The sequence below is a fragment of the Pelophylax lessonae genome (genome assembly GCF_965119305.1).
Source record: "Pelophylax lessonae genome assembly, chromosome: 2".
In the NCBI taxonomy this organism is placed as follows: Eukaryota; Metazoa; Chordata; class Amphibia; order Anura; family Ranidae; genus Pelophylax; species Pelophylax lessonae.
Window position 1 is genome coordinate 646,473,430 of NC_138769.1, and position 15,370 is coordinate 646,488,799.

General features: G+C 42.7%; 1 protein-coding gene across 1 annotated transcript in view; it reads right to left on the bottom strand.

Moving 5' to 3' along the window:
* Nucleotides 1-651: 651 nt before the first annotated feature.
* The window catches only part of ALG5 (ALG5 dolichyl-phosphate beta-glucosyltransferase), a 44,055-nt gene continuing 29,336 nt past the window's right edge, over nt 652-15,370 (bottom strand). Inside the window, exons 7-10 of the mRNA XM_082247388.1 lie at nt 15,115-15,174; nt 11,617-11,768; nt 4,699-4,784; nt 652-941 (exon numbers count right to left, since the gene is read on the bottom strand). Coding sequence (XP_082103514.1) covers nt 826-941; nt 4,699-4,784; nt 11,617-11,768; nt 15,115-15,174 — 414 coding nt within the window. The 3' untranslated portion in view covers nt 652-825. The remainder of the gene's footprint in view (nt 942-4,698; nt 4,785-11,616; nt 11,769-15,114; nt 15,175-15,370) is intronic.

Below are 15,370 nucleotides of genomic sequence, written 5' to 3' on the forward strand. Positions count from 1 at the left end.
TATACAGAACAATTCATCATCCATATACAGAACATACAAGATATTTGACACAATACAGAGTGTGGGGCATTCTAGCCTGAAAGTTCCAATTTGGGTTTAATGAAATATTCCTCTCCTTCAGTAAAATGTATTCCTCCAGTTCCAGGGAAAACAAAAAGGTGTGGCATTTTATTTTTTTTCATGTAAACTTTATTTTTTTTTCTTTTGTAAAAGACTTCTGCCCAAAACGATCGAAAGAAACTGGACTATGCATATAAACAGGAATTTAAAAAGTATATAAAAAGTAAAAACTAGACATATGGAGCAAAAGAATAAGAAAAAGAAAAATAATGAAATAGAAAAGAATTGAATAAACAAACCCAGAAAAACTTGCAAGGTCTATTAAAAAAAATGAATAAACGCACCAAGAAACCTGCAAGGAATCAGTTACAGTATAGTAGATTTTAGGCACAGTATCCCAACTATGAAATATCTTAACACAACACTGCCGATTCCATATGGATAAAGTGGTCTGCACACTGGATTTTGTAGTACATTTAATAATATAAATGTACAGGTAAGAAATAAACAGCATCCATCGTGTAACCTGTTTACAGGTATCTGTACAAGCAGTGCCTGTATGCATTACAGAGAACCAGAATCTTCACATTTATTTCCACCAGGAATTGTATGAAACAGAACACTCTTCCAATGTACCATTACACATATTTCTGCATCAGTGGAAAGACTCCAGCACTTTACTGCAGGAACTCGTGTGCCAAAGTTACCCATGATGCTCCACACCTGATGGCTTTGATGTTTCCAAGTATACTGTGATAAAACAACCTAATTTAATTTTCCAGTAGTGTCTATCCTCCAGGCACCAGTTAGATAGCGTAGTCTTATAAAAAGGAGGTCTTGACCCATTTGCAGCCAGCTCCAGAAAGGCACCAGCTTGGATCCTGGAAAAAAAAAAAAAAAAGAAAAAAAAAAACACAAAAGCTGTCAAATTCAAAGTACAGATACTAAATAATGACCAATCAGAGCAAGATATTTCAATATCAAATGTTCTACACCAATGCATTGATCTAAAAAGATCAAAAGTGGTTGTAAACCTCAGACATGAAATATGAACAAAGCATATTCCTCTATAGTGTGTACTTGTCTCAATTAAGAGCACTAAGGGGGTTATTTACTAAAGCTGGAGTGCGCAAAATCTGGTGCAACTCTGCATAGAAACCAATCCGCTTGCAGGTTTTATTGCCAAAGCTTCAATGAACAAGTCAAAATTAGAAGCCGATTGGCTACCATGCATGGCTGCACCAGATTCTGAGTGCACCAGCTTTAGTAAATCAACCCCTAAGTGTAAGTTCTCTGCTGTCTAGTTCCTCAGTTATCAGCATGAGTTTCTTCTGACAAGTTTTCCTGACACCAAGAGAAAAAAAAGGTGACAGGGGAGGGAGCTCCAGCACACAGCCTGTGATTGACAGCCTCAGTCTGTTACTGTGAGCTGCATGAAGGAGGGAGGTGGGCATCCCTTCCCTCTAATCCGCTTTTGGAGCTCTCCTCACCGAGCTCTGCAGAGTGTAATTTCAGCTCCTGTCCCCAGTTTTCTGACAGCTCAGACAAGCTTTATAAATTTTGGACTTTGAACAGATGTAGAGAAGAGAAGACACTAGACAAACCGGTACAACTTCTGTAGGAGGATGCATTTCATCTCTGTATATCAACTGAGACCAGTCACTTCACTGGGTATATGTAAGGGTTTACAACCATTTTAAATAACTCCTCTAAGACTAAACAAACTTCTTCTGCTGTAATTTCTGATAAATATTATTTTATTAGAACAATACATTTCTGAATCGTTGATACCTCTTAAAATAGATGATGTGCAAAAGCACTTTGTAGCCTGGGCTTGCCCTGCTGGAAGATCATTGTGAGCGATGTATTAATTGTGTTTACTCCAAGCATTGACCGTTCTGGTATGCTGAGGGGGAGGAGTATCCATACAGCTATTAATATTGTTTCAATGTTTCCATGTGTACATGACTGTTGAAGATCTATATATACTACATATACTAAAAACTCTTTGGTTCTTCTTACAGAGCCATATTTAAAAGCAGAACTGTGTGGAGGAGGAGTTACCATGGATTCCTTCCTACGATTAGAAAATTGATCAGTTACACATCCAGGTCTGGGACCAGCAATCTTTCATTAAAAACCTTGGCAAAAAAAAAAAAAGACATAGCGAATGACCCCAGAATGCCTTGATACGTGCTGTAAAGTACCTCTTGCATCGGTTTCAGCTTCAGCATAATGGATTTTTGTTTTGGGAGCAACAGTATGAGCAACCATCTCATGCCCACTTACAAGTCCCAGTCTAGGTTGGATTTGTTTTGCCAATGTTTTTAATCAAAAGGTTGCTGGTTCTGGCTGTAACAGATCATTTTTCCTAATCCACGGTGTTGTGCTGCAGTTGGGCAAAGCCTGAGGTCGGTGGCTGGTCCCAGGTAACCTAGGGTGTGTGTGTGTGTGTGTGTGTGTCGCTCAGGCTGTATAGGAATGAAGTCCTGTGCCCACTGCTGTGAGTGCTGCCCAAGAAGGGAGCTTGCCCATGCTCCAGACAATGGTAGAGAGTGACTGGGTGTCTCGGGAAATGCACATCAAGGCAAGACCTGCTGTATAATAGTGAATGGCAGTCTCAGCCTGGACCTCTGCCAGGCCACACCCCCAACATGTTTCACTCCACCCACCGGAGCTTACTCATGAGGAACCTAAACCATCTTTAGGGCCTCCACTCTGGCACCTCTGCCCCCCCCCCACACTCAGTATATTCCACTGAGGGGGGGGGGGGGGGGTCAGGCTAGGAGTCCACCATGACCCCATGTAACATGTAATCTGCAGAACAAGGAGAGAAAAAAGGTCAGCCACAACACACCATACAAGCCTAATATAACAGCCCCAGCCTAATGGGCCATACACACTATAAGATTTTCTGAAGACTTTTTCCTTTAGATTTACCAAAACCATATAATATGAGGTCAAACCTAAACACTTTCAATTTGTATGCAATCTGGCAGGCCCTTGCACTACATAGAAAAAGGTAAATCTGAAGGAGAAAAAGTCTTCAGAAAATCTTATAGTGTGTATGGCCCATAACTCTCTCCAGCCCCCCCCCCCCTGACATGTTTCACCCCTCCATCCATGGGGCTTAGTCATGGAGGTGGATGGGTCAAAAACATGTTGGGGGGGGGGGGGGCATGGCCTGGACGGATTTAGACTGGGGCCATTATCACCTATTATACTCTTTGCTTGTACGATGTGCAGTGGCTGACATTTTTCTGCATAGAAATAAGATTCTAGTTTTTTTTTTGTCAAAGCTTAAAGCGGAGTTCCACTCTAAAAATTATCTTTGCACCGTCTGCTCGCTTTAAAAAACCTGAAAAAGAATTGGATAATTAAAATTATTTTTTTTTGTTTCACTTACCTTGTTTTTAATGAAAATATACTTACCTTGCTTCCTCCCTCTGCGGACACGGCCTACGACGTCACTTCCTCCTTGCATTGATTCCTGGGAGATGAGCGTCATCAATCCCAGGAGTCAATGCGCCTGCATCGGTGTCACTCATCACTTCCAGAGCAGGCACGTCATTCCCTGCTGAACAGCTTCTGGGCATGCCCAGAAGCTGTTCAGGGATGACGCGCCGGCACCGGAAGTGACAAGCAGGGCATTCTGGGACTCCGACGTCACGGAAAAGGACACGAAGAGGGGCGCTCCGGCTTCAGCTGCCCACACCTGAGATGGCAGCGCTGGACAAGACATTTTCAAGGTAAGTATTTCTTCTTACAGGCAAGTGAAACAGGGACAGTTCAGAGGCTATCATTGCTTAAATGCCCTGACTGTTCCCGGGGTATTTTTAGCTTAAAAAAAATTTTTTGCCCGGAACTTCGTTTTAATTGAACAAGCTGAAGAGCTGATTGGCTACCATGCACAGCTGCACCAGATTTTGCACTCTAAATCTTAGTAAATCAACCCCTGTATTTTTATACAAGCCAAAGACCGTATGAAACAGGCCTCAAAGATCACGTTATGAAACCTTATGCCATAACAGGAAGCCTTCTTCTATTTTAGTAGGTTTACCCATCTCCCTTTTTTCCATTTTTTCTCCTGCATATTCTCTCTTGACATATTTGAATTCAAATCTCTCCCGGTACAGAAGAAAACGTCAGCCTAGGTTTACACTGGTGCGTGCAAAACACCACATGTGATTCGCATAGGAATCACACCACGTTCCTGTGCACATCACATGCGATTTCAGTGCAGTCCAATTGGAGTCATACTATCAGTCAATCTGTATGGCTCAAATCGGATCGCATCCGCACCAAAATGGTACAGGACCCTTTTTTCCCTGCACCTGAACACCCATGCGATTCTGGCAATCACACTGCATTTCGCGATTTTTGCGATCTGTTTCGGGGTGTTGTTAATCTAACAATGACACCCGCAGCAGATTGCGTGGATGCCATGCGATTGCCTTGCAGTGTCTTGCGGGGAAAATGCAGCGAATCTTGTGCATTTCATGCATGCAGTGTGAATCAGGGCTCATGGGGTTTGCTGCTCTCAATATTGTCCTCTTCCTAAACATCACTCTTCTCACATCTTACACATGGAATCGGACAGTACAGATTAGCAGACTATATGGTACATTTTCACCTTACCTTCAATTTCTGTCCAGTTCACTGCAACCTCTGCAATGGGGATCTTCAGGCACTGGGCTATATATAGGAGCTCCACATCAAACGCCCTGCAGAAGCAGAAGATACAATATATTGATCTAACTATGAAGGCTAATTCAGCTGTCATTACAGTTCTGTGCAGAGACCATTTAGGAGATGAGGCTGTTAATCTGTGCGGAATCCTCTTATTATGAAGAGAAAGGTTAATTACTCAGATAAGAAGGTTAAGGCACAGTAGTGATTTTTTAAATCACATCAATCAAAAGAGCTGGTCTGGAATGAGATTTAAATATAAAAAATATACACACTATTTTTTAGATTATAAAAAAAAAAAAAAAAAAAAAATATCTGTCCATCTGAAAATGCAAAAGTTGGCTAATCCTTAAAATGGATAGTATCAGTAAATTTGATCATACTGATATTAACCATAAAAGAAAAAGGATAAAACTTGCTTATTTATGGGGTCTATTATTACATCAGATCCTGGTTGCCTCTAATCCTTTATTCTGAGGCACATAGTCTCTTCTGACTTGGGATAATGCAACAATCTTTAGGCTACGTTCACATGTTAGCGTAGCGGACCGCGGGCAGAATCACCGCAATTCTGCCCGCGATCCGGAAATCATTGCAAATCGCGGGACGCCTGTGCTTTGCCGTTGATTTGCAATGGCACCCCAAACGCTGTGCAATGTTGCAGCGATTTCTGCCTGCCGAATCGCGGTAACATCGCGCAAACAAAATCGCGGGTCGCATGACACCCCAAAGAAGCTACGCTAACATGTGAACGTGGCCTTAAAGCCGAAGTTCAGTGAAAAACATCAAAATAAAAATGTAAAAATTAATTAAAAGTAACCCCCCCCATATTAAACCACCACAATAAAATAACAGCAATATGGGACTACCAGTTCCCTTGGGGGCAATTGAGGACGAGCTGGCCAAGACAACAAGTTACCTTTTTTCTCCATATATAATGGTGGAGAAACAAGGTTGCTCTCAGGTAGGGAGATACTTCTTAGGCATGTAGATTACGCCTATAAAGAAAGCTGCTTATGATATTTATGCATGGTGTCTCAAATAAATGCAGTGTGTGTTTCCTAAAACAGAATTCTTTTCATTTTCCGACCTGTACTAGGATGGCAGAAGGAATCCGACTGGTTTTGATACCTGAAGCCCATACAGTTCATCCAACTGTAAATTAGCATTGGTATTAATGACATCGTAAAATGTACCAATAAACAGGCAAATTGAGCCATGCACCCATTCCCTCTGGATTTGATATTATACCTCATTTCCAGTTTATGGTTACTTATACCCAGAGCGTTATTCAGCAGTACTCTGTACCACCACCCCTGGCACTAGCCTTGTGCTCGCTGACTTATTTGTAATCACAGAAGTTGGTACTTACTTTCTCTGCCGGTGTTCTGCCGAAAACTCCAACTCGCCAAAATCTCCAACCACATCACTTTCGGTGACTCTACAGCAGGAATAATTAGAGATTGACGAGTTGCTGTATTTACAGACCACTGGCAGCCAATACACTCCGGTACACGCTATAATAATTGGACATAGTAATGGCCGCTACTAACCAACAACATGGCCACCTCCAAGGCAGCGACAACTTTTTTCCTCCTTACCTGATGTTCTGTGAAAAGAGGCAACTACTCATGTACCGGAGTGTATTGGCTGCCGGTGGTCTGTAAAAAACAGCAACTCATCGAAATCTCCAATTATTCCTGCTGTAGAGACAGCAGACCGGATGTGGTTGGAGATTTTGGCAAGCTGGAGTTTTACGCAGAACACCGGCTTCTGTGTTTACAAGTGAAAGTGTGCCTCTGGGGCAGCTCAGACACAGAACCCTCACTGTCCCATCCATATACCACAGAGGAGGAAGTCAACCACACCAGCCTCACGGCAGTGGCTCTGCCCCCAGCCAACACTAAGGACTTCTGTCTAGTACCAGCTGCTCTTCCACAGAAGGTCCTCTCTCTGTACTAGGGTGGGGTGTGGGTAGAGGTGGATTTGGGAAAAAGGCAGGGAGAGTTGGGTTTGAGCAAAACACGCTGTTCCAAAGGGTAAGGGTGGCACATTTTACTGACCTGTTACCCACTCCTGAGCTCTGCATCACATACTCTGAGCATTACATACACCTGAGCCCTGCACTATTTACACTTTGTTGTACAGTTCATACTCCTGACCACTGCATGCTGGGCTGTATATCACAAAACCACAGTACTCTAATGCTAGGTTTTGCATTATTTCTAACCAAAGTTTTTATTGACTCAATATTATAGGCCTCTTGCACGCAGGGTGTTTTTTTTTTTTCTCGGAACGCCAGAACTCCTGACAGGAGAAAAGCTTCTTTAAAATACACGTCTAAGGCTGTGTATTGCACATGCGTCTAGGCTTTTCAAGTGTTTGAGCGTTAATGGATTCCACTGGCCAGAATGTTAAAGTGATATTATAGTCTTGTTTTTTTTTTTATTTAAAAAAACAAAAACAAAAAACAAAAAAACAAACATGTTATGCTTACCTGCTCTGTGCAGTAGTTTTACACAGAGCAGCCCCGACCCTCTTCTTGGATCCCTCACTGGTGCTCCTGGCTCCTCCATTCTACTGGGTACCCCCACAGCATGCAGCTTGCTATGGGGTTACCCGAGCTGAGTCGCTGCTCTGGGTGTCTATTCACACACACAGAGCCACGGCTCGGCCCCACCCCCTCCCTTTCCCAATTGTCTTACTGGCTTTGACTGACAATGGCTCCCTCTACTGCAAAAAGCCAATCAGGAGTGTGAGCCCACAGAGAGGCAAGACTCTCCTGGACATCGCTGGATCAGGAGGGGGCTCAGGTAAGTATTGGGGGAGCTGCTGCACACAGAAGGTTTTTTACCTTCGTGCATAGAATGCACGAAGGTAAAAAAAAAAAAAACTTGCGCCTTTACAACAACATTAAATTATTCCAGGCAATGGAATACATTAATGCTCACTGACCTAAACACATCAAGCATTTTGGGCACCTTCAGCAGTCTGAACACGTCCCTGTAAAATCGCTTCTCTTCTACTATGCCTGTAAAGGACTATGGTGTACATGGATGCATAGGGTAACATACAAAATAAAAGTAAAAAAGGGAAGGATGGCAAACACCTGTAAAAAGCAGCATTTTTATGTTTTGTTTTAAGCACAGCATGCATGAGGCCTTAATGGTTGCCAAGTAGTCACTGACTATTTTGTGATGTTCTTCACATGTAATGGAGTTTATTTTCTCTCTAAGTAATTGTGCTGAATGTTGTATACCTCTGTTAGACTTTCACATAAATCAAAGCATACTGTGTGGGTACAAGGACAGTGGCATGCGTGCGTCATGTATACAGCAAGTAGTCTCCAGATTTATTTAACCATGCTCCTTTAACCCCCCCCCCCCCCCCCACAGCTCAGCCCCGGGGGAGAATCGGCAAAGGGAGGTGTGGGTAACCACCTATTCTCCAAGTAAAAAAGCTGTACTTCTACGTTAATGTGACTGCCATGAGAAGTACAAAGAGAGAAAAGGGTAACACTTATGTGTGATTGAGGGTGTCTGAGAAACGCACAATATCGAGACAGCAGTGTTTAGTTAAAGATAGCAAGTCAACTGCTGGAGACAGAAACATTGTTAATATTTAGAAAATACCACCAGATGCTAATCCCAGAGAAGGGGAATGTTAACAATCTGCTCGTAAAGATAAAAATAAATCTTCAACTACATCAGGGTGTCCTGTCATCCTGACTGCATCACTGTGCACCTAAAGAGCATGCTTATAAATCCCCTGAGGCTACCACCCCCATTACCAGCAACTACACACACTACAATTTTCAGACAGACAAAGTGAGCAGATTATCATTAATTCATAAACAAAAACACAAGCAAATGTAGAGGGACAATCGCTCAAAAAAAAAAAAAAAAAAAAATTCTCCCATCAGGAATTGGACCTAAAGTCAGCTTGTAAAACCATAATCATAGCAAAGGTGTCCCATGCATACCCCTCCCTTATGTGTACATGACAGGTACACGTCCCTATTAATGTGCCTCTGCAAATGTCAACCCGTTTTAACCCCTTCCTGATGGATGTATAGATGTATTCTTTTCCTATTGTTAGGGTTAGTTTAATGACTGCATCATGATGGGATGCCTGATATTTTAATGGGATTCACATTAACCACTTGCCTACCGGGCACTTTCACCCCCTTCCCATCCAGGCCAATTTTCAGCTTTCAGTGCTCTCATGCTTTGAATGACAATGACATTTTCACACAAATAGAGCTTTCTTTTGGTGGTATTTAATCATCTCTGGGTTTTTTATTTTTTTACAAAAAAAAAAAAAAAAAGACAAAAAAGACAGAAAATTTTGAAAAAAAAAAAGTTTCTTATTTTCTGCGAGTAAATTTTGAAAATAAATAAATTTTTCTCCTTCATTGATGTGCGCTGATGAGGCAGCACTGATGGGCACTGATAGGCTGAACTGATGGGCACTGATGAGGTGGCACTTATGGGCACTGATGAGGAGGTACTAATATGCCGCACTGATAGGTGGCACTGCTGGGCACTGAGAGGTGGCACTGCTGGGCACTGAGAGGTGGCACTAATGGACACCGACGGGTGGCACTGATGGGCAGCACCATCAGTGCCCACACCCAGTGCCCATAGTGCTGCCAGTCAGTGCCTAGATGAGCAGGCACTGATGGGCAGCACTATGGGCACTGATTGTGGGCACTGATGGGGGGCACATTTTATTTTATTTACCTCTGTAGTAATCAGGGCACTGGTGATCAGTGCCCTGATTATATTCCACTGTGTCCCCGACGGCTTATCGGCTCTCCTCCTTCCTCACACTGCAATCTCCGTGTGAGGAAGGAGCGCTGGCGATGAGAGATGATCTCATATGTTTACATATGAGATCATCTCTCATTGCATGGGCCGATCACGTGGTAAATGGCTGCTGTGATTGGCCATTTACCACGATCTGTGATTGGCTGTGTCCAAGGGACACGGCCAACACAGATTTTCCCCGATGCGCGCTCGCGGGAGCACGCGGGAGCACGCGGGGAGCCCGTCTCTGGGAGGCCATTTAAAGACGGCCTCCCGGAAATTCAAGTCCGCGCTGTAGCCGTACTTCAGCTATAGCGCAGATGGCAAGTAGTTAAAACAATAAATTGTTTGCTCTGATCAGTCACTTTTTTTCCTTAACAAAAAATGGTCTGCATGTTACACATTCTGCAAGGGGGCGTGTAAAAACTTATGAGCACAACTGTCGCTGGATATATTGAGGATTGGTAATTCTTTAATACTTGTAGTTGTGTAATCATGAATATTATTTATTGGAAAACATAAGCTCGTATATCAAAGCTACCACTGCTGACCTGCTCAGTAAATACTTGTTGCTTGGCTGTCATGCTGATCTATTTGCTTCAAACATTTCTGAGGCACTGACCTGAACAAGTATACCCATATAAGTAGCTCTGACTTCTGCATGCTTGCTCTGGATTAGTGATTCAAGTACTGAAGGCAAATACAGCCTTACACTAGCATTTTCAAAAAAGCAGTACGCATTTAAAGCTGGCCATTTCCATCAGAGAACAGCTAAATGTGAATGCATTTAGCTGTTCCCTGATCTTGGGGGGGGGGGGGGGGTGTGCAGCATTGTAGGGAGATTTTGGTGCTTGTATTGCCTTACCACTAGGAGAAATAATAGCAACTTGACAAGGTTATCTTACTGACTAAAACTGAACTTCACATTTAACATCCCTTTAAAATAGTCTGTTTGGACCAAGCTGGCCAAAACAATCTATTTACTGCACAGCAGGAACACTTGCTGGGTGAGCTGTATTATCTGTAGCCCAAGCTACATACAGTATACAGCACTTTGTTACGACAGCCGGGGAAGATCTTCCCGTCCTACTCCCAGAACAAACCAGAGTCAGGCTCAGCACTACTCAGCCATTCACAGGGATCTTTGTATTCAATGAATGAATACAAAACTTCCTCCGATTGGCTGGGGGTGGACTAATGACACCTCGATCTCCGCATTAGGCAATCTGATGAAGCTCTGTATTCATTCATAAAATACAAAACTTCCCATGGATGGTTGAGCAATGCTCAACCCAACTTGATTTTTTTACGGGAGTGGGATGGGAAGGTCTTGTTTCACTGCCGAAGCGCAGCGCATCTGTTAGTGCAGTACAAAAAATTTGTTTGCCTAGGATAAACTACAAGTCAGCAGCATAGTAGGTCAGCGGACAGTGATCTGACAAATAAAAATCAGCCTTAACCACTTAGCAACTGCCTCCTGTAGATTTACAGCTACAGGGTGGTCGCTGTGTACAGAATCACACACACACACACACACACACACACACACATACAATACACACAATACTGCACTTCCCGGTAGAGGGTACGCGTGCCCCGGATGTGCTGTGCTTAGTTACAGCACAAGCCAATCAGCCAGTGCCGGCAAATGGATGTCCGCTGACCCCCCCCTCCTGACTGGTGAGGAGGAAGACAGGACAGAGCGCTGTCAATGTAAACAATACAGAGCTCTGTCCTGTTGTGCCAGCAGTACTCTAATAGCAAAGTTTTAGCTTTACTATGGAATAAAGGGAACTCTGCGGTTCGCATGTTCAGGAGGTTCAGACCTCACATCAAAAGAGCTCAGGAGGAGGAAGATATAATTATGAGCTATTACAAACATGCTTGCATAGAAGTAGAGGGCCCACTATGGGTAAGTACACTACAGAAAACATTCTGAAATAAATACATTAAAAAAAAAAAAAACACACACAATGTACCATTATCAATTCTTTAAATCTATTGGGTAGTTTAGTTTTAATCACAGTAATATTATAATCATGTTAAAGTGCAAACTCACCATCGATCAACATGAAGAGCTGTAAATGTGCGTCTTGCAGCTTCTCTTGTAAACAATTTGAAGCCACATTGTGTATCTTTGACACCGCGTACACAAAAAAACCAGACGAGGAAATGAAAACCATACATAAGGAAGGTTCTGAACACAGAACGCTGAAAAAACAATAGTAGAAGAAATTAGGCAACGTGGGACCTGACTGGAATGGCTGCAAAACAGGTATGTATAGAAATTTTTGTTTTACAGGGTTGGATAGATTAGTCTGAGAATGTGGCTGCCAGTAGATTTAGAGTTCGTTTTTGCCTGAACTTCTACTTTAATTAAATTAAAATGGCAAATGCAGGTAAGCACATAATACATGCAGAACATTTTCCCCATGCAATGTAAACCAAACTCCCTGTATTGAACATGTCTAATTAAAGTATTCTCTCCTGTCCTGGGGTATTGCTGTCTGGGGAAAATGCATTAAGTGGGAATATGTTCTTAGGGTTCATTTACACCAGATGCACAGCCCTACTTCATTTCAGTTGTAAATGCATATAACTACACCACAACAATATGCATAAATGCAAAAGCCAAAACAGTCAGTTGATGTTTTAGAAATAAAGCTTAGTAAAGTTAAATAAAAAAAATAAAAAAAAAAGTATTGCAGCGCATCTTAAAAATGCAACACAGCATGCAAATGCATGTCAGCACATGTGTGTTTAAGTAGGCTTGACGCAGAATGAGGTTTTAAAAAAAAAATAAAAATAAATTTGAGTCAGCCAAATCAGATGGCTGCGATCATTTTCCAATCTTTACTGCAAATGACAGCTGAATTCAAACAGGTCTCTCTAAGCCAGTATTCATCCTTTTTTCAGTCAAGGCACCCTTTAAAATGAAGGCACCCCATTCTAAAATGTAAAAAACTATTCCAAAAGTTTTGCATAATGTAGCAGCATCGACACACATAGGACACCCAACATTAGAGGTGATCTATTCTTTAAAGGAAATACACTTTTGTACACTAGTACTGACTAGTATTCCAATGTTTCTCCTCATCACAGAGGGTCAAACAAGGATGCAATGCAGATGATCAACACCCTTCTTATCAACACTGATGACATCGCTGGTTGTTAGGACGCCGGTGGCTGGAAGGCTGAAAAAGGTGCACAATAAAAAGCTGTGGTTTATGTAGCTAAAATGCAGGCTTAATCCTACTGACTTCTATACATTTTTGGGCAATTTTTAGGCATTTTGCCAAGGCACCCTGAAGAAACCTCTAGGCACCCTTGGTTGAAAAAGGCTGATCTGAGCAACATTTTCAATACGCCACCCCCCCCCCCTTTTTTTTTTTTTTTTTTTTTTTTTACAGGGGGCACAATGTTGAATGTGGCATGAAAACAAACGCAGCACAGGACGTTCTAAATTCAGGGATTATATTAGATTACCATTAGTGTCAGGGATTTGAAGCCAAGTTGTGGGGGTTGTGGCAACATTTTAGGCAGAGGGGGTGGTTAGGTACTTTCAAGTATAGGTAGCACCATGAATTGTTTTCCCTAATGTTTGGTGCTTGGCCACTCCAGCAACCATCACCATCACTTGGGTGTGGAGAATAAGCCCTCAGCCCTGAGTATCATAACTTGGGTGTGGAGAATAAGCCCTCAGCCCTGAGTATCATAACTTGGATGTGGAGAATAAGCCCTCAGCATCATAACTTGGGTGTGGAGAATAAGCCCTCAGCCGTGAGTATCATAACTTGGGTGTGGAGAAGAAGCCCTCGGCCCTAAATATCATAACTTGGGTGTGGAGAATAAGCCCTCAGCCCTGAGTATCATAACTTGGGTGTGGAGAATAAGCCCTCAACCCTGAGTATCATAACTTGGGTATGGAGAAGAAGCCCTCAGCCCTGTGTATCATAACTTGGGTATGGAGAAGAAGCCCTCAGCCCTGTGTATCATAACTTGGGTGTGGAGAATAAGCCCTCGGCCCTGAGTATCATAACTTGGGTGTGGAGAATAAGCCCTCAGCCCTGAGTATCATAACTTGGGTGTGGAGAATAAGCCCTCGGCCCTGAGTATCATAACTTGGGTGTGGAGAATAAGCCCTCGGCCCTGAGTATCATAACTTGGGTGTGGAGAAGAAGCCCTCAGCCCTGAGTATCATAACTTGGGTGTGGAGAAGAAGCCCTCAGCCCTGAGTATCATAACTTGGGTGTGGAGAAGAAGCCCTCAGCCCTGAGTATCATAACTTGGGTGTGGAGAATAAGCCCTCAGCCCTGAGTATCATAACTTGGGTGTGGAGAATAAGCCCTCAGCCCTGAGTATCATAACTTGGGTGTGGAGAAGAAGCCCTCAGCCCTGAGTATCATAACTTGGGTGTGGAGAATAAGCCCTCAGCCCTGAGTATCATAACTTGGGTGTGGAGAATAAGCCTTCAGCCCTGGGTATCATAACTTGGGTGTGGAGAATAAGCCCTAGGCCCTGAGTATCATAACTTGGGTGTGGAGAATAAGCCTTCAGCCCTGGGTATCATAACTTGGGTGTGGAGAAGAAGCCCTCGGCCCTGAGTATCATAACTTGGGTGTGGAGAAGAAGCCCTCGGCCCTGAGTATCATAACTTGGGTGTGGAGAATAAGCCCTCGGCCCTGAGTATCATAACTTGGGTGTGGAGAATAAGCCTTCAGCCCTGGGTATCATAACTTGGGTGTGGAGAATAAGCTCTCAGCCCTGGGTATCCTAACTTGGACTATCCACAGTGCTTCCTCTGTCTCAAACAGAATAGAATGGGAGCAAAAAGGAAGGCGAGTACATGAAGCTGGGAAGAGTTGCAGTTAATGGAGCCTGCTGCTTTGTTCTGCATGCGCAAAAGCACAGGTTTACTCCCCCCCCCCCCCCCCATTTTAAGATTTAGGGTAAAGGCTTTCACAGGGGAAATGGGGGAGCAGGTTTACATTCGTATTTTGCACTTCAAGGCAATTAAAATGAAATCTGCAATCAGCTTTGCGTTTCAAATATTGCCGAAGAATTAAAATGTTTCCTTGCACTAATGGAAGCACTGAAGGCGTGATCTATGCACACTGTCTGTGTAGAGAACAAAACAAAGAGAGGTCGGTTACGGCTTTTCTGTAAAGTCTGCTAAGAACTAGAGGCAAAAGGTCAGGCATTCTTCACACCAATCTTAGCTTTACATTTTGGTCAAGGATATTACCCATCCACATGGATGTAAAAGTAGAAAATGTCACCATTTTTAGAACATTGAAGATGGTGTGATTATCTTAGGGTGCTTCTGAAACGTCCATTGTCTAAAGTAAAGCAGCAGGCAATAATCTTCAATGAACATTTGCTAAAACCATTGAAATGTACATACCTGGCAGAGCTGAGGCTTTTCTTCACTCCACAAAACATTGGACAATGCAAGCACAATAGCCTTTTTTTGCAACTTTTTTTTTTTTTTTTTTTACCATTTACTTTCTTTCATAAATACAGTTAAGAAAGGGTTCAATTTTGTAAAATGTTTTACCTGGGCTATAGACTCCTGCTCTAGGTGCGCTCGTGACCCACACGATATGGCCAAGTTATCCTAGTTTGAAAAAACAGAAACATGTTCTAGTGATTGTAAAGTCTGCAACTTTAGCTTAAAAACAGCGCATCTATAATGTATAAAAATGCCGAATAGTTTAAAGGTACAACTAAAAAAAAAAAAATTTTTTTTTTTTTTTTTTTTTAGTTTTGGATAAAGTGGAGAGGGATTAGAACCTATGACAGTTGTGATCGCT